Raw genomic sequence first — 27,338 nt, forward strand, 5'->3', positions numbered from 1 at the left:
ACTGCCCTGTGGTTCTTAAACCCAGCTGCTATTCATGCAAGCACTGTGAGAGGCCAGGAACAGTCTGTGACACCTGAAATTACCCTTACCAAGAGAACAGAAAAGACTAGTTGTTTTGAGATCAGAGAATAGTAGTAATGTTCACTGACTGATGGGATCACTTCTGAGAAGTAAAATAGCTCAAAAAGCATAACAAGTCCCTGTACTTATGTACTTCTCAGTTATAATTCTATGTTTCACAAAGCTGATGCTGAGGAGTAGGAGAAACTCTTTTGCTTGGTACAAGGTAGAGTTATATACAGTGCAGTGCAAATGGGATCAAACTACGAAAAGGAGAAATTAGGCTCAGTGGCAGGCAATCTGAACTATGGGAGTTATTTGACTGAGAAAAAGCTTCCCGAGGGAAATAATACAAGCCACATTATTTGGGACACCTATAATTAGACTTCAGAAAGCACACTAAAAAAAATGTACAACCTTGCTTTGGTAGGGAGGTAGACTAGAAAAGGCAGGGTTTGTGATTTTCTTTTCCTTTTTTTTTTTTTTTCCAATAAATTCTGCAATTGTTGGGCCTGATTCTGCTCTGTGATATGGAAGTCAAGGCAAGATACGCATTGGTTTTTGCCTGAGAAAACTGAGGCTTAAGGTACAGGATTCTCCCTTCCACCTGCTGCCAATCTTTTTAGCTGTATGTTTTTGTTTCTACCCCTCAGGGATAGTTCGGACCCCTCTCTTCCAATTATGTATGTGTATATTTAGAGGAGAGAAGAATGGATGTGTGGGCTTTAAGGACTGTTTGTGGTGTTTCCCTCTTGTCTGGCTCTTAAAAGACACTAGAACTGATCAACATGATACTCCTTTTTTATTTTTAATTCAGAATTTATTTAGCTTCTAATGTACAAATCCATAAACCCGGCATGTTCTGAAGCTACTGCCTGAAATTACCAACAATATTTTAACTAGCACCTTACTGGAGAGGGAGAAAGAGGCAAATGAAATACAGCCTTTAACTAAGGAAGAGAAGGGCCTACAGGAAATGTGTGCTAATATATTCAAAGCGCTGCAGTCTTCTCCGTATTTCTTTAAATGCAAACAGGATCACAGGATGTTAGTGGTTGGAAGGGACCTCCAGAGATCATCAAGTCCAACCTCACTGCCAGAGCAGGACCAGAGAATCCAGCACAGGTCACACAGGAAGGCATCCAGACAGGGCTTGAAAGTCTCCAGAGAAGGAGACTCCACAACCTCTCTGGGCAGCCTCTTCCAGTGCTCTGTGACACTGTCCCTCCTGAACTGGGGAGTCCAAAGCTGGATGCAACATTCCAGGTTGGGGGCTCATCAGGGCAGAGTAAAGGGGGAGGAGAATCTCCCTGGATCTGCTGGACACACTCCTCTTAATGCACCCCAGGATCCCCTTGGCCCTCTTGGCCACCAGGGCACATTGCTGTCCCATGCAGAACTTGTTACCCACCAGCACTCCCAGGTCTTTCCACATAAACAAGATAGGTGCAGTAAGGCAAAAGAGGTCCCTGTAGCCAGTCCTTACACACTAAAATGTCGAGATCATGCAGTCATGCCTAAATATTTAGAGACAATTATTTTTGCTGTATGTTAGTTTGAAAATGCCTGCCTTTATCTACATACAGTCCTTTGCTAGCAGTGTCTGTGTGAATGACAGAGCTCCTTCCAAAGCCTGCTTGAACACATAGAACCCTTACATGGACAACAGTTCTTCACTGTGTAGGTGTCAGATGTGAGCACCTACCCACTGTGATAGCACTGGAATAACAAACACAGGAGTTTGTTTGTGTGTGCAAAAGCAGGCCAAGGTCAGGACATCAAGGCTCTGAATTTGTGATAAGAGACAGGGGAAGGCACATACACAAAATTTTCTGGAAGGCAGCTCATTTGTAGAGGATTCAAAACAGCATAGGAGGAAAAGTATAGGGCACCTCTAATACTTCATTCAAGGGTTGTGGGTTAGAGCTCCCTGAAATGCATTCTGCTCTGTCACTGGACAAGGGGATTCAGGATTCAGGTTGTGCCAGGGGAGGTATAGGCTGGATGTTAGGAGGGAGTTCTTCACAGAAAGAGTGATTTGCCATTGGAATGGGCTGCCCAGGGAGGTGGTGGAGTCGCCATCCCTGGAGGTGTTCAAGAAAAGCCTGGATGAGGCACTTAGTGCCATGGTCTAGTTGATTGGATAGGGCTGGGTGATAGGTTGGACTGGATGATCTTGGAGGTCTCTTCCAACCTGGTTGATTCTATGATAGGGGAGTGGGATAGATGGTGAAGTGAGCAATTCCTCTGCACTGAATTTTTCCTTGAAAACTGGCACAGTTTCCACTGGTCCTCGAAGTTAGGCTGCATCACTTGGAGAAATGAGGGCTGGGGCAGGAGCTGGTAAAAGAGGCAGCTAGAAAAGTCATCTCATTGTATTTCAGATTGTGACATCTAAATACCAAGAGCAGATTCCCATTTCCTTTCTCCCTCTGCTGCTTGCATCCAGTGTGCTTTACTTCCTGCTGCCATGCACATGGTCTGCTACAGAAGCGTGGGTTGTATTTTTTTTTCCCTGATTTGACTAAGAGCATATTTCCCAATCTAAATCCTTAATGAAGACAAAAGGCCTCTATTGCAGGGTAGGAAGATACTAACCCGAAACATATTATTATCAGGGAAGATTCATTCTCCTTCTGTCCGTGTTTTTGAATGACTTAATTGAGGAAAAAAATGTCTTCTGATGGTAGCTTTGTGCATAGGGTGGAATGGTGGAGATGCTGTGATGCTGGCTTTCTTGGAAAGTTTCATTAAGCCATTATTAAAAGTGCTTGTAACCATTCTGTGACAGATCCAGGCTGCTCTGATAGGCTAGTCCTTTGCAGAGCACTCTGAAATTACTTGACCACAAGATTTCAGACAGCTGGAAAACCGGCAGAGGAGCTGGTTTTGGAAAAGGAGTAATGAGGCCGTGCAATTGTGGTCCCTTCAACTTTACATCAGTTAGTAGGAAAACATCAAAATGAGTGAAATGTTTCTAAACGCCTGAAGGAGGCAGGGAAACAAATGGTCAGCTAGAGTGGTGTATGAAGACCAAATGTGTTGGGTCAGTGTAATTTTCTGCTAATGTAAAGCCTGACAGGAAAGGAATAGCAGATGTTCACAGGATCACAGGATGTTAGGGGTTGGAAGGGACCTCCAGAGATCATCAAGTCCAACCCCCCTGTCAGAGCAGGACCATAGAATCTAGCACAGGTCACACAGGAATGCATCCAAATGGGGCTTGAAAGTCGCCAGAGAAGGAGACTCCACAACCTCTCTGGGGAGCCTGTTCCAGTGCTCTGGGACCCTCACAGTGAAGAAGTTCCTCTTCATGTTGAGATGGAACCTCCTGTGCTGTAGTTTCTATCCATTGCCCCTTGTCCTACCACAGGGTGCAGCTGAGCAGAGCCTGTCCCCTCCCTCTTGTCACCCAGCCCTCAGATATTTAGAAACATTGATTATATGTTGTAGTTTTCATTATTGTAGGGCTTTTCACATTGTTTCACATAACACTGTGGAGAGTCTCAGAAGATGCCATGATGAATATAAAACTAGATGTAAAAAAAAAAAATCTGTTTGGAACATTTATCCAAGAGTCACTATCAAAATAAAAGAAGGTATCAAGTATGGCTTGCACAAGGCTCTCTTTGGGACTGCCTTCTCCTTTCATTTGCAGTTTTACTGATGAAATACGGGGGCTGCTTGTTGACTTTACAGATGACTTCAGATTGAAAGGGGCTGGGTTCAGGTGAAAATTAGCGAGTGTTGCACTGTCACTTTGCAGGAGATGAGAAAAAAATAGTGTTTGTTTTTTTTTCTTCAGTGTATTATTAAGGGATTATGAAAAGTTAACATTTAAAACTGGTAGGGGAAAAAAAAGGCTTTAATTCTTGAAGTGTGTGGTCCCTACGTGCTGTCATTTGGTGACAGAAGCTTTAGTTTGTAGCCTTATTTATTCATTTATTATTCAATCATGTCTGGGGTTTGGTTTTGATTGTTTGGTGGTTTTTGTTTGGTTTTTGTTGTTGGGTTTTGGGGGTTTTGTTTGGTGGTTTTTGTTGTTAAAATTTGAGCAAGTCCAGTGCACTTTACAAAGTTCCTTACTCCATCGTTAGAGCAGCCAACCTCTGGCTTAAATTCAACAGAGGTTTAGTCCCAGCAGGGGTGTCTACATGTGGTTTGTTGTGATCTATTCTCTGCAGAGTTGCCTTTCAGGGCTATGGGTTAGATTAAGGCAAGGCTGGACAGGCTGGCATCGATGTACTTGGCATACATGGCACTTGTCCAGATCTGTGAGCTTGCTCTTTAGATGGATGTTGTCATCAGATAACTGTAACGAGACTGTTCGTACTGTAGTTTTGGAAGCAGTGCAGCATAAAACTCTTCAGTCTGCTGAGAGCCAGAGATCTGGCTGATCTTCAGCTTACAGTGTATAAACACGTTCCTCTTCTCTCTCTCTTCTTTTTTTTTTTTTTTTTTTTTTTGTTTCCCCCCTCCCTCCCTTTATTTCCCCTCCCTTCCTTCCCCTCAGGGACATAGACCTTGGCTATATTTTTCATAACTGTGTGAAGCCTGAAATCTTAACGGATGCCTGTGCCGCCACCACCACCGCCGCCGCCTCCTCCACCTCCTCCACCACCACCTTCTGGAGGGCCCCCTCCACCACCATCTCTGGTAAGACTGATTTTTCATCTCTGTTAGCAGAAGCTTAGCAATAGTAGCCAGCTCAGAGCCCCCCAGATTTTGGCATGGATATTCATAGCAATGTTTGTTTTGCTGGCTTTTGCTCTTCTCTTTGTTGAAGCAGTGGTCTCCAAAGTGGAGTGCCTGAGATGACACACTGATGTGTGGGGAAAGAATACTAACCCTTCAGTCATACATGTGTATCATTTATAAATAAGCAAATAAACTGATGTTGGGGTGCATCCTCAAAAGTTGTTGTTTTTTTTTTTTTTTTTGTGTGGTTTTTTGTTTGTTTTGTTTTGGTTTGTTTTTTTGTTTTGTTTTTTTTCCCTGCCAGGGATGTGGGATCCAAAAATTTTGCCTTAGGATGCATATGGTGAGAATCTAGCATTTGTGACTATTTCTCCAGCCACAGGGAGATAATATTGATAATGTGCAGGTGGTTAAGTGCTGATTTCTTCACCCTCTTTCTTAGAGCTTCTGTTAAGACTCACAGTGTTCAGCTGTAGGTGTTGCTCTCTCTAGCACATGCTGTCTTCCTGGGGCTACAGCAAAATATGCTTTTATACATGTGCAGGAGCAATTGCTGCTTGTAACAGATCATTACTGTGTGTGTCATGGAGGAGAACATGTGCCCTGCCAGCATGTTTGCAAGAAGCAGAGGATGTTCTGAGTGGAGTGTTCAAGGCATTAAATTTTCATACCTTCCCAATCAATTATTGCACGTCTGGTAGAACATATTAAAGCTGTTCCTCGTGCTTTGCAGTGATTTGTTCACAGCCTGTTCCTGCACTGAAATTCTTAGACCGTTTTTGAAGCAGTGAAATCTGGCATAGTTAATATTCAAGACACAGAATTTCTCCTGCCTTTTTTTTTTCATATATTTTTCTGTCATTGCTGTACTTTCTTGCAGTGTATCTAAGTCCCTGCAGAAAAACTGTAGATAGTGCTTCAAATGTACTTCAGTTTTTAAGAACTTTATTCCTCCCTTGTGTTCTCTGGCATCTCTCTGCCTGTTTTGTGCCTGTGAGGATCTGTTGATTTTGTTTTTACGTTTTCTTCCAGAAGGAGGTTTCCTTGCATATTTCTCTTTGCTACTTTCAGGATGTACCACTTTGTAAAATTCTCCCTAAGTTGTGGAGATGAAGAGGAGGAAGATAAAGACAGTACATAAAATAAGCAATGCTTGATTCCTTTTGTCATTTTGCTTTAACTTTGGGCACTGTGAGCAGTGTTTTCAATTAATCAGCAGCTCTTCTGGGTTGGTACACCTAGAAGAAATAAGTGGGATAAATTTTGTGAGCAATTTAATGCCCACAACTTCAATTAAAGTCAACAGAAGCTGCAAGTGTTTCTATCTTAACAAATTTAGCTCAATAAAGTATCTATAAACAGTTTTAGAATCCTCTAATACACCAACTGTAACTGACTTGAGAAAGCTAATAGGACCCTTAAGGACCAGAATGAACAAGTTTGGGTTTTTTTGTTTCCCCTCCTTTTCTGATGAGTAAACTTGGTACCATGATAGGGTTTTGATATAAGATAGCTTATGCTGTATTTCCATATTGTAGCTAGAGCATTCTGCTTTCATTGTGATCATCTATGCACAAGACATGGAATTTAGGGTCAGTTTTATCTTGGTGATAGTGATACAAATGAAGCATTTCTAATTAATCTCTCATATCAAAGCCTTCCTTTTAAGAAGTGTTGACATTAAAAAGAGCATATGACCCCAGGTAAAGAATTAGTATAATAATGTGGCAGAATGTTGTTTCTTCTGCAACACCAGAAGGATTTTTTCCAGTCAAAACTGAATGGAAGAGGGCTAACTCTGAGAGGATCTGTAGCCTGCCTGATGAGCTCAGCAGAAGCAGGCAGCTGTCCAGTTGGTGCCAAGTTGCAGAGCAAACTCTTTTAACTGGGAAATCCATGAAACCTTGCTGCAGATCCTGTTTTCTTTTACTAGGGAGCTATTCTCTACAAATTGGCTTCTGTCTTTTACAGCTGCTAAACTTGCCCAGCTGTTGTTACAGCTGCTAAATCCACAGTTGGGAGGATGGGAGAAGGAAAAATCCGATCAGGCACATAGCTTTAGGGAAAGCCTTCAACACAAATAACTTTTATTTGGCCAACACCTGAAAACGTTTCAAGGTAAACAGCACTGTGATTTTTATTATACTGATATAATTAAACCAAAGTAACATTTCTATGTTAACAATTAAAAGAGGTTTTCATTTCACTGTTGTTTAACTTGGTGACTGTTAAAAGAGAAATGTCCACGCATAGCTTGAGGTTTTAGAACTCTGTCATCTTTCATGTTGCTGTTATATAGGTACCACAGACTTGTCTTGCTTTTCTAATTACATGGATAATAGCTGTAATTTCCTCTTGCTTTCATTATTAAGAGACTTTCAGCAGAAATACCACTTATTTCTTTTTCCTTACACATTTTCTTGGTGGCAAATGATTTTGTAGTCCTTACATCATTGAAATCCTAAGTGCTGTTGGCACCTTCTTGCACTGCTAAGGCAGAAGAAAGTTAGATTTTTTTTCTCCTCCTGTTTGCAAAGATTTTGGAGTTACAGGTATTCTGTAGGCATTCTGCTCACAAAAATTGTTACAAGACAATACTAAAGTGATTTGGAGATGGAATTTGGGGCATGCTAGGAGCCACCTGTGCCCAACAGCTGAGAAGCTGCTGGCTCTTAGACTGTACTTAAAAGGAAATGAAGTGGATTTGTCAGGGGGGTGGTAGTAGTAGTATCTGAATTAGCAGATGTAGGTGGCTGAGTCAAAATGTAAGTGTAGTTAATTGGATTAATTGAGCATATCTTCAAATGCCTGCCTGCCTTCTGGGGGTCGGAGGTAAACACGAGATAGATGAATAGGCACAATAGATCTGTGGCCCAATATATTTTCTGGCACTGGCTTATGGAATTCAAGTCTTTTCTCTTTGCCTTTTCTCCTCCACCCTAATAAAGGAAACTTGTAAAGGAAGCATCAGGATATTTGTTCTAAAGCTCCTTCAATTGTGTAGGTCTGTGTGTGTCATGTGAGATGGGATTTTTCATGGGGTTTTGTTGGTTTTTCGTGGGAGTGCTTTGGTTTTGAGGGGGCATTTTAAAACTGTCGACTCCTGAACAACTTTTTTTTTATTACTCCTTTATTTCTTTTACTCCTTTTGCCTTTTAGTTTTGGCATATGAGGCGTTCTGGTTTGTATTTCCCAGATCAGCTAGCACCACAGAGACTGCTTAAAAGTTTTCTCAGTTTAACCTCCAAAGAGAGGATCAAGAGAGAATTTTGCTTTGATAAACCATGTTTGCTTTTTACATGCAGTGCAGGCTGCTCACTGCTGTGCAGCCTTTGTCTGTACCTTTGAGTTCCTAATGTTATGATCAGTCATCATGTAATGTTGAAGGAAGTGTGAATGTGTGGCAGCCCTGCTGGGTTGTGCCTTATTCAGAGAAGATGTTTTTTTAGTGGTTCACACATTTGTGGATTTGAAGAAAATACTTCTATTCTCTTCGGAATTGTTATTTAAGTCTTTGCATAGAAATTAACTCCCAGAATCACAATGGATCAGATGAGGAAAGCTGGGAAAGCAGCACCATGAGTTTCTTTGCCTTATTGGCATACTGAAAAGTAGGAGAGCAGGAGAGTAAAGGAATATGCTTAACTTGGGGGAGAGAAATGTGAAACTTGAAATAATGCTGAATGAATATCCATTGGCAGTTGGATTAATTTTAGTTATTACCTTGCTCTTATTTGGCTAAAAAAACAAACAAAACAAAGGGAAACAGAATTTCTGTTGGGCCATTGTATGCCAGTGTTTACCAAGTTTGTTATTCTGACCTTATTTTGTACATCAGAAAAGCAATTCATCATGATCTAAAAGTGTGATAAATGCATCATTTACACAGAGGTAGGGTTTCCAAGGTTAACATCAGCTGATAGCTTGTTTTGGGAGGATGTTTTGTTTTTTGTTTTTTTTTTTTTCCCCTCCTTTAAACAGTTGTCAGAGTGCAAAACTTCAGCCATTCCCTTCAGCATTCCCAAGAAATTCAGAGTGCTTATCTCCTCAGCACAAGGGGGGACTTCTTTACTGTAAGGGTCACAGAGCACTGGAAGAGGCTCCCCAGGGAGCTTGTGGAGTCTCCTTTTCTGAAGACTTTCAAGGCCTGTCTGGATGTGTTCCTCTGTGACCTGAGCTAGATTGTATGGTCCTGCTCTGGCACAGGGGGATTGGACTCGATGATCTCTTTGGGTCCCTTCCAACCCCTGACATCCTGTGATCCTTATGATCCTGTGATCTGAAGGTGTGTGGGAGTTGGTTTTGCCCCTATGACATTTAGCACTCCTGTTCTTTGGAAGGAGAAAGAACAATGTATGTGAAACATTATCCTCAGGCAAGCTGACGACTGATGATACTCTGATGTGGTCGTACCCAACATTAATCCTACAGAATGTGTGCAGGTAAGTGGGTGTGTGCACAAATGTGTGTGCATGCCTGCTAATTATTTATTGTGAAATTTAAGGTGATCTCTCAAGCTTTCTCAGGGGCTCTCTCTCGATGTGCAAGCATAGCACTGAGAGAACACTAGCATGCATAGGGCCCATTGCAAAAATACGTAGGACAGTATTAAAAATCTATGCAAGTAAGTATCTATGTAAAGTAAAAATCTATGTAAGTAAGATGATATTTAGTATTTTGTCATGAAGTCCCTAGGTCAGGAGATACTAAAACATTGGTCTCTTCTCCCAGATGACCAGTGACAGAAAAGAGGACACAGTTTCAGGCTGTGCCAGGGATGGTTTAGGCTGGATGTTAGGAAGAGATTCTTCACAGAAAGAGTCATGTGCTATATGTGCTGTCTGAATGCAATTCCCAGGCTCTGTTCAGTGGTGCTCTGCAACAGGACTGGGGCAGTGGGTGCTAGCTGGAACACAGGAAGTTCCATCTGAACATGAGGAAAAGCATCTTTACTTTGAGGGTGATGAAGCACTGGAGCAGGCTGCCCAGAGAGGTCATGGAGTTTCCTTCTCTGGAGATGTGCAAAATCTGCCTGGATATGATCCTGGGCAGCTTGCTTTAGGTGAATCTGGTTTAGCAGGGGGGTTGAACGTAGAACTCCAGAGATCTCGTCCAAACCCTACCATTCTTTAATGGAGAGCATTTAAATGTATTTAAATACATTTTTCTTCTTGCTGCCTGTTTTTCCTCTGTATAATTTTCCATATGGAAGTATGGAAATTGCAGCTTGTTGCAGCAGTATCAGCTGTAAACGATCAAGCTCAGATACTCGAAGCAGCTACCCTGCAGAGATCCAATAGGTTAATTTACTATTCTAATCAGAAGATAATATTGCCTGGAAAAAATTAGTACCCCATCTGTAGTGTATGCAGTGGCTACATACTAAATTCCATCTGTCAATTAATATTACACTTGTAGCCCTTTTAATTAAAAGAGAAACCAGAATTATAGCGATAGTTGAGTAGGAATTCTTTGCATGGCTGGGAGGTGACATTGCAAGAATAACACAGAATCACAGAATGGTAGGGCCTGGAAGGGACCTTGAAAGGACATCCAGTCCAACCCCCCTGCCAGAGCAGGATCCCCTAGAGCAGGTTACACAGGAATGCATCTAGGCAGGTTTTGGAAGTCTCCAGAAAAGGAGACTCCACAACCTCTCTGGGCAGCCTGTTCCAATGTTCTGTTACCCTCACAGTGAATAAGCTTTTCCTTATGCTCACATGGAACCTCCTCTGCTCCAGCTTGCACCTGTTGCCCCTTGTCCTATCATTAGACATCACTGAGAAAGTCTGGCTCCATCCTTCCGGCACTCACCCCTCTCACTGTTCTTCTGTCTTGAGCTGGTCACAGTTTTGCATGGATGCTAACAGGCATTTCAGAAAGATCAGGAGCTTCTACACAGGTTAAGAGGGCAGTAGAAATGGCCTGGTATCCTTAGAGTGAGATTAAATTGTGATACATGTCATTCGTCACAGGTTGAACGTTTGCCCTTGCCATTCTGGGGACTCTGCTGTGGTAGATAGAGAGAATAAACAGCACCAGCTCCCACAGCAGTGTTTGCAGCCTTGTGCTGTTTGACATTTCCATGGCAGTGCCAGGGCCTCAGGTTTTCTTGTTTGTGTAGTTTTCACTTCTGTTTTCATGGGTGAAAGGGAAATCTTGGAAACCTGAATCTCAGCCTTTTAGAAGTCAGAAGATCGAGTTCAGAATTGTTTTCTTAGGCCAGTCTCAGGATATTTTTGGTATCAGACTTGTGATCTTTCTAAGCTGCAAGGAAACATTTTTAGAACTAGAATATTAGAATTGTTTTGCTTTTTATACTGCCTCCATTTTGGTGGCTTCTGTTACTGCATGTTTTCTTTCAGTGAAAGAACAGCCAGAATTTATGGTGAAAATGTGAGTGTCAGAAAGTTAAATACCGACAGAAAAGCTGAACTGGCTCAGCAGGTATAAATCATCATATTGATTCTGCTGTACTTTTGTATGCTGGTACAGAAATTTAGCAGCCCACGCTGGAAAACTCTAAGTACAGCCTTGTTAATAACCACTCCATTTGTAGCAGGAGCAATTGAACCTTTAAGAGTACAAGATTTGGCATGGTCTGATGGAGTGGTGTTAGTGTAAAATGAAGGGGTTTTTATCAGGTGCAGTGGCACTGGTTATTGGTGGTGTTTGAAAGGAGCACTGGAATAGAGATGTCAGAAAGAGCAACTCCTGCTATGCTGTGATTTTCTCTTTTATTCCCTGCCCTTGTGTCTGCTGCTGTACTTCAGGCAGGTAGGTTCCAGCACAGAGCAGGTGCTGGGGTCTGCTCAGGCTGAAACCCCTCATGATTCTGTGTTGTCAGGCGGTGTTAGGTATTAGGTAATAAGTTGGACTTGATGATCTCTGAGGCCTTTTCCAACCTGGTTGATTCTGTGATTATTTGGGACTCATGCTATCACAGATCACCTCTGGAGATCATGGAGTCCAACCCTCCTGCCAGAGCAGGACCATAGAATCCAGCACAGGTCACACAAGAATGCATCCAAATGGGGCTTGAAAGTCGCCAGAGAAGGAGACTCCACAACCCCTCTGGGCAGCCTGTGCCAGTGCTCTGTGACCCTCCCAGTGAAGAAATTCCTCCTCATGTTGAGGTGGAACCTCCTGTGCTGTATTTTACATCCATTACCCCTTGTCCTGTCACAGGGTGCAACTGAGCAGAGCCTGTCCCCTCCCTCTTGATCCCCAGCCCTCAGATATTTAGAAACATTTCTTAAATCCCCTCTCAGTCTTCTCTTCTCCAGGCCGAACAGCCCCAGGGCTCTCAGCCTCTCCTCATAGGGCAGTGCTCCAGGCCCTTCATCATCCTCATATAGGTGGTGGCTAAAACACCATGAAGAAATCTGTAACAACATCTGCAGAGTACTGCCCTTGTTGGGAGCTGAAGAACAAGGCTGGTGTAGATGCAGCCTAAGTACACACAGATTGCTTGATGACCTTTTCAACCCAACAGGTTCAGATTGCAGAGCTTTGTGCAGTGGAGTTGATGGTTAATTGTTAGTGGGCTGAGTGTAGATGGAATGGTGAAATGCTGGTCCTTGCATTCTCTTGAAACAATGACTTCATTAGCTCTCAGGAAGCTATTTGGCAGGTCCCTTCGTGTGGGTTCCCTCAGAAAAGCTGGCTGGAGAGTGATGCATTTGAAGCTCAGCTCCCTAGGAGAAGGCTGAGAAATTGCTGTGTTTACCCAGGTAGGCAAGAGCCAAGAATTAATCAGTTTCATTCTGTGCTACGCGAGGGGAACACATGAAGCAGCTCTGATCTTGCAATTGACTGTGCAGGTGGAGTCTTGCTCTGTGGTGAGGTTTCCCATAATTAAAAAAGCTTTAAATCAGAGGTCAGGGCTCTGTTGTGAACAGATGAACCAGAACTCACACGTACCAGATCTTGAGAGCCTCTTTATAAATGAAGAGTTTAAAATATTTTAAATAAAAGAAGTTACATCCTTTGTTGTTGAGACTTGTTGGATTCTTTTTCCTTATGAAGGGGAGGATTCTTTAGATTATTTTATTTTGCATTGGATAGTGCAGGAGGGAAACCCTACCTGATGTTTATTCAAAGTAAATGCAAGAAGGATGACAATGCTTTGGTTTTTTCCATTGTGCTTTTGTTTGTGACTTGCTGGAAACTTGCTTTATTTTATTATTTTAATAAGCTCCTGGGTGTTTTGGTTTTTTGGGGTTTTTTGGGTTGTTGTTTTTTTTTTTTCTTTTTGCAATTGCATTTCTTGGCACAGTCCTGGGGGAGACTTTAGCTGCCACTCTGAGACTTGTTGGTAAAAACAATGCTTTTGCCTGCTGGGCAGACTTTCTGTTGCAAATGTAAAATCCTGAATTCTTGGCGTAATTCTAATCTATCAGTAGTGTATTTATCTTGGGAAAACAAGTTCCCAGGGTGTTTTGTGTTGGCTACAAATGCAGAGATGACTTTTGTAATCTTGTGCTTTGTCAGGGAAGACATACTGGGTAGCTTATCCTGAGATTTCTGGTCAGCTTCCATGTTCTGCCTTATTCCAAAACAACCTCATTCTTTCGATCAAAAGTTAGGACATGGCTGGGTGGGGGCCCAGTGATCATCTCTCACTCTCTGCTCTCCTGCTTGGAGAGCCTTGCTATGCCATATGGGTGGAGAGAACACTCATCATCCTTCCTCAGATGGTTTCCCAACCCCAAGCAAGCTATGTTTTCCTCTCAGTATTCCTAGCCATCTCTGATGTGATGCACATACAGCATTACACACCTGCTTCACCTTTGTTTTCCTTTTTCCTTAACGATATGGACTCGACTCCACAAAAATTCCTGTTATTGTTAATATAGAAAGAATATTGGGGGTGTGGTGTTTTATTCCCAGTGGTTTGGGCACTTCCTTGATGCTTTGCAGTCCTTGAATTCAGGTTTAGATGTTTCAGCTGACTCTCACAGTTTCTTTGGCCAGACTTGGCACTGTCACATTACTGACTGCATATTGCTGGTTTTGATGTGCTGATTTTAATTGTCTGTTGCCATGTTCATAGACTTCTGCATTTCTTAGCTTGAATTTGGTCTCTGAATCATGTCAGATTTGATGCCAAAGAAGGCTAGCACTAGCCCAGGAACTTCTTTCCATGAGTGTGTGTCTCAGTGATCAAATAGCCTTTAACCTAGAGCTTTCTATTCATCCTTCCTTTTCCTTGCTGCAACATCTTTTCCGTCTCTAAAAGCCAAACCTGAGGTGTTGGTGCAAGTTCCTTTGCTTCAGTTCATGTCTATGCAGTTTTGGCAGGGAAAAACAATAACAAAGCAAAGGTTTGTTAAGGGCTGTCCTCAAACTCTTCTTTTACTAAAGTATCTGCTGCATATGCCTTTGGCCAATTGTCTCCTTGATCTCTGCACTGATATTTTTTTTTTGTCTGGGGGGAAAAATGAGCATAGTAGAGAGGCAGGATGGTTGATAGAAGATTCATAGAAATCAGGAAATTTCAGCAGAAGAGCTCTCTGCCCATAACCTCCCCTGTATGTCAGGTTGATTGATTTTTAATTTTATCAGTTTATGTCTCACTGAATAGTTAGGGATAAGCTAATCAGGTGTGATGATACAATTCATTACATGTTGGGAGCCTGTCTGGCAGTGTCTTACATTAATTCTCAAATTCTCTGCTGCCGGAGTCCTCACCATCGTTTCCTTCTGCAGGTTGTGCAGACAGACCACCCCTCAGATCAACTTCAGGGCTGACAGACCAGACTGAGCTGCTAAAATCAGAGCTGTTTCCTCCAGCTTTTTGGATGCTGCTTTGGCTCTTTCCTGCGCATTTCCATTTTTTTTCCAACATAAATTTAAAGATCTGGAGGCCGGAACTAAACTTGTAATTCCGTTTTTGCTCACACATTTTATCCTTCCAGAAAAAAAAAATAATCAGAGTAGTGTGCTATATATCTCTATTTGCCACAGAAGTTTGCTAGGAGGTCAGGCAGACTTGCCCAAGCAGGCTCTCTGCTGGAGAGCGCTGCCAGGTACAGGCTGGTGGCACTCTGTGTGCAGGCTTCATTTCAGAAGTATGGGCAGAACCTTTCATCCAGTCACATTATTTTATTTGTATATTATGCATCTTCTTGGGTTTTCTTCTTCCTCCCCCCACCCAGCATGGGGGAGCATGGTTTGGTTTGCTGTTTTCAGGTGGCATCAAGCTGCAGTGATTTATATCTGTCTGCATAGCCATAGTGCCCTCATTCATTTCCCTTTCTGCCTAAATTATCACCTGCAAATTTGGAAATGTTTATTTCCATCATTGATGATGAAAGCTGGAGAGAGGGACTTTTCACAAGGGCATGTAGTAATGGGAGAAAGCTGAGAGGAGAGAAGGTGGATTTAGATTAGATGTAAGGAGGAAGTTTTCACTGTGAGGGTGGTGAGGCATTGGAACAGGTTGCCCAGAGAAGTCATTCTCTCCCTTCAAGTCTTCAAAGCCAGGTTGGATGGGGCTTTGAGCAGTCTGGTCTAGTGTAAGGTGTCCCTGCCCGTGGATAATAAATGATCTTTAAGGTCCCTTCCAACCCAAACCACTCTGCGATTCTCTTACATGATTCTGCAGAACATCACTCTAAATATTGTGCTTTGATGGTCTTTTCCTGCTTACAGGTACTTTGGAGACCAGTCAGGTAGCTCAAACACTGATCCTATACCTTGCTGAATGCCACACCTGAGGATATCATTTAGGATACTGAAGACAAATGTAGTCTGATGAAATATATATATTCAGAGTATTTAGTGTGTGGCTTGTTCCCTCCTGTTCCCAAGTAGGTATTGAATGTGGCATTCTTTGTGTCTGAAACAGTAGCAGAATAACTTAGTGGTTACTGAGGTAATGAGAACTCGCCCTTCCCTGACCAATTCATCTAAAGTATGGAATTTAATTTCACTCTGTGTTACCTGAGGCAGCTCTGGCATCTGATAAAACAAACAACCTTCACGTTCTTCTCCGCTTCCCTTCTTATTTTCATTGGAAGACTGCGATGTTTCTCTTTTTGTGACAGACAGATGGAGGGGTAGAGTTAGCCTGAGAACTGCATCTTTTGTCTTGCAGCTGTTTTCCCTCTGTGACCAAAAATGTTTGTCTTCCTGCTGAAGTGCTTCCATTGCATGCAATCAGGATTGAAGATTTGACACCAAAAGAATTCCTCTTTCTGGTTTCATCTTGATACGCAACTTAAAACTTTTGTCATCGCTCCTCGTGCTATGGATTGCAGGCATAGCATAAGCACAAATCCCAGATTAATTTCTTAACCAAAGGAAGGAAAGTTCATTTCTGATTGTGCATCAGAAAGCAATGTGGTAAAAACATGCATTTACAAACACAGAACACCAGCAGAGCAGTAGGTGAGATACACACCTAGTGAAATGATTCCTGACAAGAATTGTCACTGGTCTTCAGGGTGCAGGCAGCAAGCAAGAAATCCGAAGGAGCTCTGACTGCTGTGCAATCAGGCAACACTATACTCAGACCATCTTGACTTGGTAATGGAAACAGAGAATCCATATCAAGCTACTCAGCAGCTAATCAATCACCCGAGTCCACCAGGCTGGGCACAGAAGATTGTATCTCTTACGTACATGAGGAGGAAGAAGAAACAGCTGTGGCATGGGATGGAGTTGTCCTTGAAGTAAGGGGATCTATTGTGAGGGAAAGGCAGCTTGTTACACTGTGTTATGGGCTGCAGAATTGTGTTCCTGCTGGGCGCTGTTCTCTTTCTCCTTTTCTCTTTCTCCTTTTCTCTTTCCCCTTTTCTCTTTCTCCTTTTCTCCTTCCCCTTTTCTCCTTCCCCTTTTCTCCTTCCCCTTTTCTCCTTCCCCTTTTCTCCTTCCCCTTTTCTCCTTCCCCTTTTCTCCTTCCCCTTTTCTCCTTCCCCTTTTCTCCTTCCCCTTTTCTCCTTCCCCTTTTCTCCTTCCCCTTTTCTCCTTCCCCTTTTCTCCTTCCCCTTTTCTCCTTCCCCTTTTCTCCTTCCCCTTTTCTCCTTCCCCTTTTCTCCTTCCCCTTTTCTCCGTCCCCTCTTCTCCTTCCCCTTTTCTCCTTCCCCTCTTCTCCTTCCCCTTTTCACCACATTGTGAACAAATGAATACCTTAGCCATGTTAAAGTAATATCAAGTCATGGGTCACTCACAAATATAAGTTGCTCACAAATACAAGTTGGGGTTTTCTAGGCTGAGAGCTGTTTGGGTATCAAAACTATAATTCAGTAGCCTACCTGCTAGAGAAGTGAAATGGGGAGATGAAGTGGACAGCTGGCTTCATATGTGGACACTTGAACCCGGAAACAAAAAGACAGCTGCTGAGTCTAATTTTAAACATAGGTCTTGATCAGATCCTTCTAGATCCTGGCTGTCCTGCTACAGCAAAGTCATTAGTGGGAGGAAAGAGGTGTGAAGTTCAAGATACTGGTGAAAAGCTTTTGTGAAAAGGGAAGTCACCCTTGTTCCAGTGATGGTGTTTCCATTTTTCACAGTAAGTAGTGTCAGCTTGTAGCAGATGTGGGTGGAACGTGGTGTAAGCAGCTGCTTACACAGACAGCTGCTCTGGCTTGTCTTAGTGGGCAGTGAAACTCGCTGCCCTGAAAGCAGGGGGGCAGGCAGCCGTGTTTCAAATCAGGAAACTGTGTAACAGTGTGGGGTTTTCACTAATATTTTTAAAATCGTAATGGTTAGCCTACTGGTCATGAGATTATAATTCTGAGTTTTTTACATCAGGTGTCAGGAATGCAGCAGGCATTAGCAGCAATCTGGAGTGCCATCTCGTGGAGCTCTGCAAGTTTAGCCTGCTTTGCCTTTATTTATTTATTTGTTTATTTAGCAAGTTCCAAAATAACAACAAGTAACGTTGGACTGCTATAATTTCTCATTTAGAATTAGCAAGTTAGGCCTTTTACTAATTCAGCAGCTGTTTTAAGTATTTTTGTTTCTGTCTGGCTTCCAGAGTGCTATTAACAAGTTGGGGTGTGTGTTTTTAAGTGTGATAGTGTGTTCTGCTTTATTATGGCTATGATGCTAAGGGCTATGGGAATGTTTCTGGCATTGGTTCTCTTTAGGAAATTTGCTGTAGCTGGGAACACAAGCAGCACCCTGCTTCTCTGATGTGAAGATTCTCCTCTGTTAAGACTACTCTGTTAGCCACGTGATAGGTCTAGAAATAAGAGCTTTTCTGGTTTAGATCTGCTTCAGGAAAGCAAAATGTCCACACTTTTCAAAGATTGGAATTGTTTTAATAATAGGAAACTCGATGAAATAAGAATACAAATACTTCTCTTTTTTTTTGTTCTTTCTTACAGTACTTCAAACTAGAACCTGACTTTACTGCCTAATAGAAAAGCAGACTATCTAAAAATAGTCTGCTTACTTAAACTGGTGTAAGTCTAAATGATCACATTCAAGTATAAGCACAGAATGCAGTTATCTGTACCTTTTTTTTCCTGAGGCAAAGTGAGTAAGCCAGAAGGATGTTTATTCTAAGGTGGCATATAAAATCTTTGTGGTGAGGCATTGTAAATAGAATGAAAAGAGCTAAAGAGAGAGGCAGTTGCGTTGAAGAGACTGTAAATGACCAAGCAGGAGGTCACATTTCATTTATGTATATTCCCTAATTTCCTTTTCAACAGCATTAGCACAGCTGGTACTCGATTTGTGTTCTATTTAAGCTTTCAGCTTTTCTGCCTCCTACACAACTGAACGCTGCTCTTGTGGACTCGACTCAAAGGCTCTGAAATGGCAGCTGCCAAAGATGGTTTGTTTCAAATCTCTGTGTTTGCTCACGGGGCCTCTGTGTACATCTTTGTGACTCTACCTGCCATCTAATGCTCTTGTTGTCAACAGGCAAGTTCAGAGGTACCCAAACTGCGAAAGGAAGACCAGAAGGCACGGAATGCGCTCTTAGCTGATATCCAGCAGGGGACTCGCTTGAGAAAAGTGACTCAAATCAATGACCGTAGTGCACCACAGATTGAAAGTAAGTGCTCCTGACTAAGGGCTCTTGGGTGACCTTTGCTGAGGCTTTTCAAATGGAACTGTTCAAATTGAAGAGCAGGTTTGAAGCTCAGCAGAGGTCTGCATTTTCGTATCGCTTTAGGATGTGGAGAGGGGACTCTGCCTAAACTTGCATCCTGCCCTAAGTTCAATAGCTTTGAACACTTAAGTAGTCTATAACTGGCTATTTCTTAAGTCTAGTCCTTAACAGGAATTCCCTGGCCAAGTAAATTATGAAATACTGGGGAGTTTCTCACTAAAGTAATTGTTTAAGTGGGATTTGTTGGCTTTGGCAGAAGAATTGTTCTTTACTACATGAATAAAAATGCCAACAAAATCTGGAAGCATAAATTTAATGTTGTCTAACACAGCTTCCTGTTGGTATCATTACTGATGTGAGATTAAAAAGCACCAGAAGGTGCAGTGCTCCAAGATATGGGTTGCAGAATAATGGAAGTTTGCTGTATTAACAGCAACTTTCCTTGCTGAGCCTACCTAAAGAGGGCTATGTTCACTGGTGCCAAGACTTGCAGTCTGAGAGCAAAGATAAAATGACTTTCTGATATAGCCTGATTTTGTTTTGTTCTTTTTAACAGAACCCAAAGGAGCTAACAGAGATGGAGTTAACCCAGCCATTAATAAAGGTGGCTCTCAACCCCCTCTTGGAGGTTTATTTGCTGGTGGCTTTCCTGTTCTCAGACCAGCAGGCCAGAGAGAGATGCCAGGTAAGGGCTTCGTTTTTATGAAAAAATAGCTGAGGAAACCGTGGTATGGAATAAAAGTACTTCAGGGTTAGCTTTAGTGATTGATTTTTATTGTGGGGTTTGTGTTTGATTTTATTCCAATCCCTTAGTTCATCATTTCACCATGGAGGTCTCTATTAACAATGTGCTTCGAATCATCTTTCTAGATCTCAGGTGCCTTATTCCTTAAAATGTAAATAATAAGCTATCTCTGCTCTGGGTAGGAAGGAGATTGAATAGATTGGACAGAGTTTTTAGGGAGACTTTAGTTTAATGAAAACTTGTCATTGAGCCTCGAAAAGAGTATTGAAATCCCAGCTTATCAACTTCAGCACCACTGACAACAGAGTTATGTCCTTCCCTCCGTTAGTATGTGTTTCTATGGTGTTACAGGCCTGTGTGCTACTTTAAAGATTCGTATTTAAGATTTTTGCCCTCTGGATATCATAAAATACAGCTTTGATCCAGCAAGGTAAGTTACTGACCTGAAAAAGAAGGCACTTCACAAAGGCAGGAGAAAAGCCCTACTGCTGCTTTTACCTCAAGAAGTGCCAGCCTTCGTGAGGGGTGACTTTAAGTCACAGCAAGGACCTTGGGCACAGTTGGGCAGCTGGTGCCTGCTCAGGGAGCACACAACAAGGTGAGCATTTGCAGGGACAGACTACTGTCTGGCTCTGCCTGCAGGTTTCCTTTTTACTGGAAGGTGAGCCCAAGATGCACAGCACAGCTAGTGACAGGGCTTCCTCACATAGCTTCAGCTGCAGTTGCTACTTTGTCCTTGAAACTATGACCACACCTATCCAACTAGGTGAATATAGAATAAGATCACTTTTTTGACATCTTGCTTTGTGAAAAATCATTGAAAATCAAGAAAATATATTTTATAAGGCCAGAGGGTTTTGGGGCATTTGCTGTTGGAAACATTTGATGAAGATGTGCCTTCTCAAAAGCTTTTGAGGCACTGCTTTCAAGAACTTGGCTTTTGTTCCTGAGATTGAGAATTACATAACGTTTGTGGGAATTCTTCAATCTTAAGCGAGCACTTGAAGGATGCAGGCTAATGACTGTCAGGCTGCTTGTGCTCTTTGAGGCTTTTTCACTAGGACTCTGTGTTCCCTCAAGCAGACAGTGCATCTGTGTTCAGTCTCCTTAAACGGCTTCATTTTGCCAGGAGCTGAGGAGCATGGAGCAGGGTCTCTCAGCAGGTTATCATGTAACTAAGCAGGGCCCCTGGTGCTCACTGAATACATCACCTCCTAAGCTCCATTACACCAGGGCAACCTTTGGATAGGAGATGTTTGGGGAAAATTTATCAGAGTAACCACCGAGGCGGGACAGATGAAGAGCTGGAGAGTTTTGCACTGTTTTAAAAGCCTGATGAGCGGGAACAAAATGCTAATGGTGTGATGTGCGGTACCTGTTTTTCAGCCGGGAAGCCAGGACAGCTACCTGGAGCTCGGGCAGCGGCTCCCAAGCCGTCCGCGCCACCCAACGGCAGCGCTGCGCGGGCGAGCGGCGGCGCCCCGCTCCCAGCAGAAGGACCAAGGGCGGCTGTCCCACCGGAGCCTCCCAGCACTTCCCGAGCCGCAGCCGGCCCTGGACGTCCCAGCCTGCCCGCCCCGCCTCCACCGCCTCCCGCTTCCAGCAAACCTTCCCTCACTTTCCCTCCTCCTCCCACGCTGCCTCCCCCAGCCGAGCGCCCGCCCAAGGGGGTGTCCCCCGGCGCTGCCCCTCCGCCCCCGCTGCCTCCTCCTCAGGCCGACAAACCCAACAAGTGTCAGGCAGCCACTGCACAGCCGCCCCCACCTCCCCCACCGCCCCCTCCTCCTCCTCTGCCCCTCGTCCCCCCCTGTGGGTTCCCAGGCAGGACAACCGACTTGCCTGCGGCTGCTGCTTCCTCTCCATCGGAGGGAAGGGACTGTCCGCCCCCCGCACCGCCCCCGCCGCCTCCGCCACACTCACACTCCCTGGCCCCAAACAGGCTCTCCTTTCCCCCCTCTCCAGCCTTCAGCGGCGCTGTCGGCAATGCTGACGTGCCCCCTCCGCTGCCCCCCAAGTCTCCCCACCTGCTGTCACAGTTCCATAAGCCAAGCAGCATCCAGTCGCTGCCGCTCCCGCCTACCCCCAGCCTTCCGCAGCCCGCAGCGGCGGCGGACACCAGAAAGAGGAGACCTGGGCGAGGCGCAGGTGAGAGCAGCACATTTGAAGGAGCTGGGGTGGTTTAGCCTGGAGAAGAGGCCCAGGGGAGACTTTATTGCTCTCTACAACTACCTCAAGGGCGGTTGTAGCCAGCTGGGGGTTGGTCTCTTCTCCCAGGCAACCAGTGACAGCACAAGAGGACAGAGTCTCAAGCTGTGCCAGGGGAGGTTTAGGCTGGATGGTAGGAAGAAATTCTTCCCAGAAAGAGAGACTGGCCATTGGAATGGGCTGCCCAGGGAGGTGGTGGAGTCACTGTCCCTGGAAGTGTTTAAAATAAGCCTGGATGAGGCACTTAGTGCCATGGTTTAGTTGATTAGATGGTGTTGGGTGGTAGGTTGGACTTGATGATTTCAAAGGTCTTTTTAAGCCTGGTTGATTCTGTGATTCTGTGAACAAGGGGCTTGTTTCTGCTTTTGGCTGGTGAGGGAGAGTGCACTGATAGCTGGAGAGCTTGGAGGGGTGGGGAGGAAGAGCACACAAAGCAGGAAGGTGAGGTCCATTGCATGGGAGGAATGCCTGCAGGTCACATAGCATGTAATGAGCATGAGGCAGGTTCTTCTCAGTGCTGGGCACACATGCTCCACATAGTTTAGTGTGTGATTCATGGAAGCAGCATGCTGATGGCTGAAAGCAGCATTTTGGGACTGCTGGGCTTTTTCTTGCTGATGTGTTGGGGTTGCCGTGTCTCCAGCAGTGCGCTGACTGAGCTTAGGAGTGGTGTCCTAACAGTCTCAGGTAGGGCAATGTCTGTGTGTACACCGTCGTGTCTGCTAGATCTGCAGCTGCACAAGTGCCAGCCTACCCACCACAGCCTGCTACTGCTGCACCCATGCAGCCTGGAGCAATATTGGCAATGGTCTGGCAGATGTTACAGGAGAGAATAAAATAAAAATGGGGCAGCTGCAGCCATAGATTGAGCAAAGGCAAATATCATAGGATCATAGGAAGTTAGAGGTTGGAAAGGACCTTTCATCAAGTCCAACCCCCTGCCAGAGTAGGGTCATAGAATCTAGCACAGGTCACACAGGAGCACATCCAGATGGGTCTGGAAAGTGTCCAGAGAAGGAGACTCCAAACCTCTCTGGGAAGCCTGTTCCAGTGCTCTGTGACCCTCACAGTGAAGAAGTTCCTCCTCATGTTGAGGTTGCACCTCCTGGGCTGGAATATATAGCCATTGTCCCTTGTCCTATCCCAGGGTGCAACTGAGCAGAGCCTGTCCCCTCCCTCTTGACCCCCAGCCCTCAGATATTTAGAAACATTTATTAAATCCCCTCTCAGTCTTCTCCAGACTGAACAGCCCCAGGGCTCTCAGCCTCTCCTCATAGGGCACATGCTCCCTTCATCATCCTTGTAGCCCTCCATTGGACTCTATCCAGTAGATCCTTGTCCCTCTTAAACTAGGGAGCCCAAAACTGGATGCAATATTCATGCAAATACAGATGCAGTCCTCTGCTTTTCAACAAAGAGGAGCAGCTGGTGCCTACTGTTATCAAGGTGGTAGGGCCAAAAGTTTCTCTGATTACTTGGGAAGTGGGGATATTGGCTAGGGTTTCCTTGAGCAGATGGTAGAAGGAACTCTTAGCAGACTTCTCTGATGTAATGTAGACTTTAAAAATGAGCTTAGGTCTGTGTGGGTTTGAGAAATGGAAATAGCTACTTAATAAGGAACATCTGAAGAGGATGTTCTGTACCCTGTATTTTAGCAGCCACATGTCAGCAGGAAGATTACTGGTTCCCTTTGACAGCAATGGGAAAGGCCATGTAAGTACAGCAATCAGGTGCTTCAGGGTAGTGAGTAATGCTGCTCTGGAACTGGCTGATGAACTACTGTTACTTTACCAAGATGCCTTTGAGTATTCATAAAAGTAGCCTGCCTTTCTCATAGTTACCTGGCAGGAGAAGCAGTTTTGAGAGGCTGTTAACTTGAAGGCCTTGGGCTCCCTTCCCCTTACACAGTTCCTGTGGTAAGTCTGCCCAGAAGATGTCAATGTTGGCTTTGCAGCTCCTCAGTGAACTGCACAAGAACAACAGTAGTTCCACTGTCTGGTTGTCAAGAGTGTCAGGAAGTTATTTTCTTTCAGAGATACCATCTAGTGTGGTTGGTCTTGGGGGTTTGTAGTTTTTTTGTGTGTTAAAATACTTGTTCTTGTGAAAGTGGAAGGCTAGCCTCCTCCTCCAGAATGGGACAAAGCCATACTTCAGAATTTCCCTAAAATTAGAAAGAGCAGGCCCAGCCACTCCAGTCATGACTTACCTTTGATGTGTCATGCTCTAAGTCCACACTCACTTTTGTGCAAAGCTTGCTGTTGGGTTTGTCAAGTCATGCTGACTGTGTGCACCTGCTGCTTGCTTTGAAGGAACCGGGGCTGGTAAGCTGGTGACACCTCCACAACCACCAGCAAGATCCCCAACAACTGAGCTGACAAGCAAGTCTGGAGCTTCAGCCTGGCCTACACCTCAAGACCCTTATCCACCACTTAAAAATGGAAACATGCACATTGTTGGTAATATCATCTACATCAGATCTCTTAGCTTTGGGTAATGTTTTTAGTGCCAAAGTTTGTGTCTCAGCCCTCAAAAACTCATGTAAGGCTTTCTTGTTGCTCTGACAGAGTCATATAACTAGAACATTAGCAACATTTTTGTACAACCTTCTACAATGGGAGGAAATTAAGGATTTCTTACAAAGGTTTGGAATCACCCAGTAGCCAAGAAAAGCCTGCACTGCCTGCAAAATTATTTCAGATTGTGAAAAGCTGCTGAATTGTGTTTGTGTTACTGCTGACTGCGGGGAGGTCAGACTGGATGACCCTCTGAGGTCTCTTCTGGCCTGGACCATTCTATGATTCTACTATTCTTAAAACCAGTTCCTGGACAATTAGCAGCTTGAATCCTGTACAGCAAGGAATTATAAGAATTATTTTTGTGGTCTGATGAATTTGTTCTGACTTGAAAGCTGCTTAGGAATACTTCTGCTCCTGCAAAACACAGGAACAGCAGCCAGAAGCTTAACTTTGGTTAGTAGCAGGCAGTATTTGCAAGTGATCCAGACAACTTGGATGGCTCACAGAAGTACTCATTAAGATTGCTTATATGCAATGAGCCACTATGAATTCCAGGGGAAAATGAGTCAGCATTTTTAATTGAAATTACTTGTGGCAATTTACACATTTTATACTTTTTTTCCAAGTATGTCTCTAACAGTGACTATTGTTTATTTTATTGATTTTTCCCAGATGACTTTGAATCTAAATTTACTTTCCATTCTGTGGAAGACTTTCCCCCACCTGATGAATTCAAGCCGTCTCAGAAAATATATCCCAGCAAGATAGCTAGAGGTAAGTGTGTACACATGAGAGAGTCTGATAACTATCCAACAGGATTAAAACCAGAGGGAAAATAAAGAACATAAGGCAGCATTAACATGAAGAATTGGGCTGCTAGCGTAGGCACAGAGGAATGGAATTTGGTCCAGTGGTAACAGGGACCAATGATATAACAAAAAGCACTGAAGCAATTTAAAGTCCTGATAGCTAAAAAGAAAATTATGTGGCTTGGCATAGAATCTGTGTTCTTTAAACATAGAAACATAGAATTGTCAGGGTTGGAAGGGACCTCAAGGATCATCCAGTTCCAACCCCCCTGCCATGGGCAGGGACACCTCACACTACATCAGGTTGCTCACAGCCACATCCAGCCTGGCTGCAAAAACCTCCAGGGATGAGGCTTCCACCACCTCCCTGGGCAACCTGTGCCAGTGTCTCACCACCCTCATGATGATAAAACTTCTTCCTAACATCCAATCCCCATTTCTAGTTTTGCTCCCTTCCCCCCACTCCTATCATAACCTGACACAATCTGCAGAGCCCTTGACATTAAAAACAGTGATGCCACATGAACAGACTTAGGCAGCTACTGAGTTAGGTTTTTTTGTTCATGAACTTGTCAGAGAGTTGTGGTCAATGGGATGGAGTCTAGTTGGAGGCCTGTATCTAGTGGATATCCTTAGGGACCAGTTCTAGTCAATATATTCATCAGGGATCAGGGCACAGAGTACATTGTCAGCAAGTTTGCTGATGACACCAAACTGGGAGGAGTGGCTGACACTGGAGGGTTGTGCTGCCATTCAGTGAGACTTAGGCTGGAGAGCTGGGCAGGGGGAAATTGAATGAAGTTCAACAAGAGCAAGCGTACAGTCTTGCACCTGGTGAAGAACAACCCCAGGTATCAATATAGGTTGGGGACTGACCTGTTGGAGAGCAGTGAAGGTGAAAATGACCTGGGGGTCCTAGTGGATGGGAGGTTTACCATGAGCCAGCAATGTGCTCTTGTGGCCAAGAAGGCAAATGCCATCCTGGAGTGGATTAAAGGGCTGTGGTTAGTAGATCTGGAGAAGATTTCCTCTTTCTCTACTCTGCCCTGGTGAGGCTGCATCTGGAGTATTGTGTCCAGTTCTGGGCCTCTCAGTTCAGGAAGGACCTCAGGGAACTGCTTGAAAGAAAGAGTCCAGAGCAGAGCCACAAAAATGACTGGGGGAGTGGAACATCTCCCTGGCAGGGAGAGACTGAGGGAGCTGAGGGCTCTTTAGCTTGGAAAGGAGGAGCCTGAGAGGTGACCTCATTCATGTTGATAAAGATGTGCAGGGTGAGTGCCAAGAGGATGAAGTCAGGCTCTGCTGGGTGATGCCCAGTGACAGCACAAGGGGCAATGGTGGAAGTTGAGACACAGCAAGTTCCATGGAAATATGAGGAAAAATTTTTCCCTGTGAGGGTGACAGAACACTGGAACAGGCTGCCCAGGGGGCTTGTGGAGTCTCCCTCTCTAGAGATATTCAAAACCCATCTGGATGCATTCCTGTGTGATCTGCTCTAGGTGATCCTGCTCTGGCAGGGGGAGCTGGACTGGATGAGCTTTTTAGGTCCCTTCTAGCCCCTAACATTCTGTGATTCTGTGATTCAGGTGTTCAGATTTTTTTGGTTGGTTGGGTTTTTGTTTGATGGGTTCCATGCCAAGGTACTTTGCATAACTTTTCAGAGCAGCTTCGGTCAGTCAAAATCATCTGCTCTATGATCTGATCACAGACTTCTTAGTCGAAGGGCTACAGGGCACAAGCAGTATCTCTCAGTTCAAGTGTAAGGGATAAATGCAGCATCCCTTCTCTTGAGCTGCATCCAAAATACATAGCCAACAACTGTATGTATCCCCTCTGATTAAACCTCTGCTATCTGTTTACAGATCCCTCTAAAAATCCTCCATTAAGAACACACGTGAGATGAGGAGAGGCTGCTGAAGCTTTCTGGATTGATATTACAGAAGAACAAGATCAGGATAATAGATGTAAATCAGAAGGGGTCTCCATTACAGCAGTAGAGATGATATTTGAATTGCAAGTGCTGCAATGAAAATGATACTTTTTGAACTGGCCTACCTACTACAGGAATGTTAGTACAGGCTTTTAAATTATTATGTCTAGGTGGATATTTTTGAAGCAAAGGTGTGTAACATTTGAATTTTATAGTGTTTAAACAACTCTCATCGTGCTGACAGATGTTACCTCAGAATACTGTTTGTACAACGTGCCTGTAATTGATTTTTTTTCCTCCTTCCATC

At 44.0% G+C, this 27,338-nt stretch overlaps 1 protein-coding gene across 1 annotated transcript; it reads left to right on the top strand.

Moving 5' to 3' along the window:
• The first annotated feature begins 4,629 nt into the window (after nucleotides 1–4,629).
• Nucleotides 4,630–27,004, top strand: WIPF3 (WAS/WASL interacting protein family member 3). Its single transcript, XM_054384838.1, has 7 exons — nucleotides 4,630–4,716; nucleotides 18,637–18,769; nucleotides 19,383–19,511; nucleotides 20,958–21,716; nucleotides 24,086–24,232; nucleotides 24,965–25,066; nucleotides 26,964–27,004. The coding sequence occupies exons 1-7, from the start codon at nucleotides 4,630–4,632 to the stop codon at nucleotides 27,002–27,004; spliced, it is 1,398 nt and encodes a 465-aa protein (XP_054240813.1).
• The last annotated feature ends 334 nt before the right edge of the window (nucleotides 27,005–27,338 follow it).

The sequence above is a fragment of the Indicator indicator genome, chromosome 11 (assembly GCF_027791375.1).
Source record: "Indicator indicator isolate 239-I01 chromosome 11, UM_Iind_1.1, whole genome shotgun sequence".
NCBI classification, from domain to species: domain Eukaryota; kingdom Metazoa; phylum Chordata; class Aves; order Piciformes; family Indicatoridae; genus Indicator; species Indicator indicator.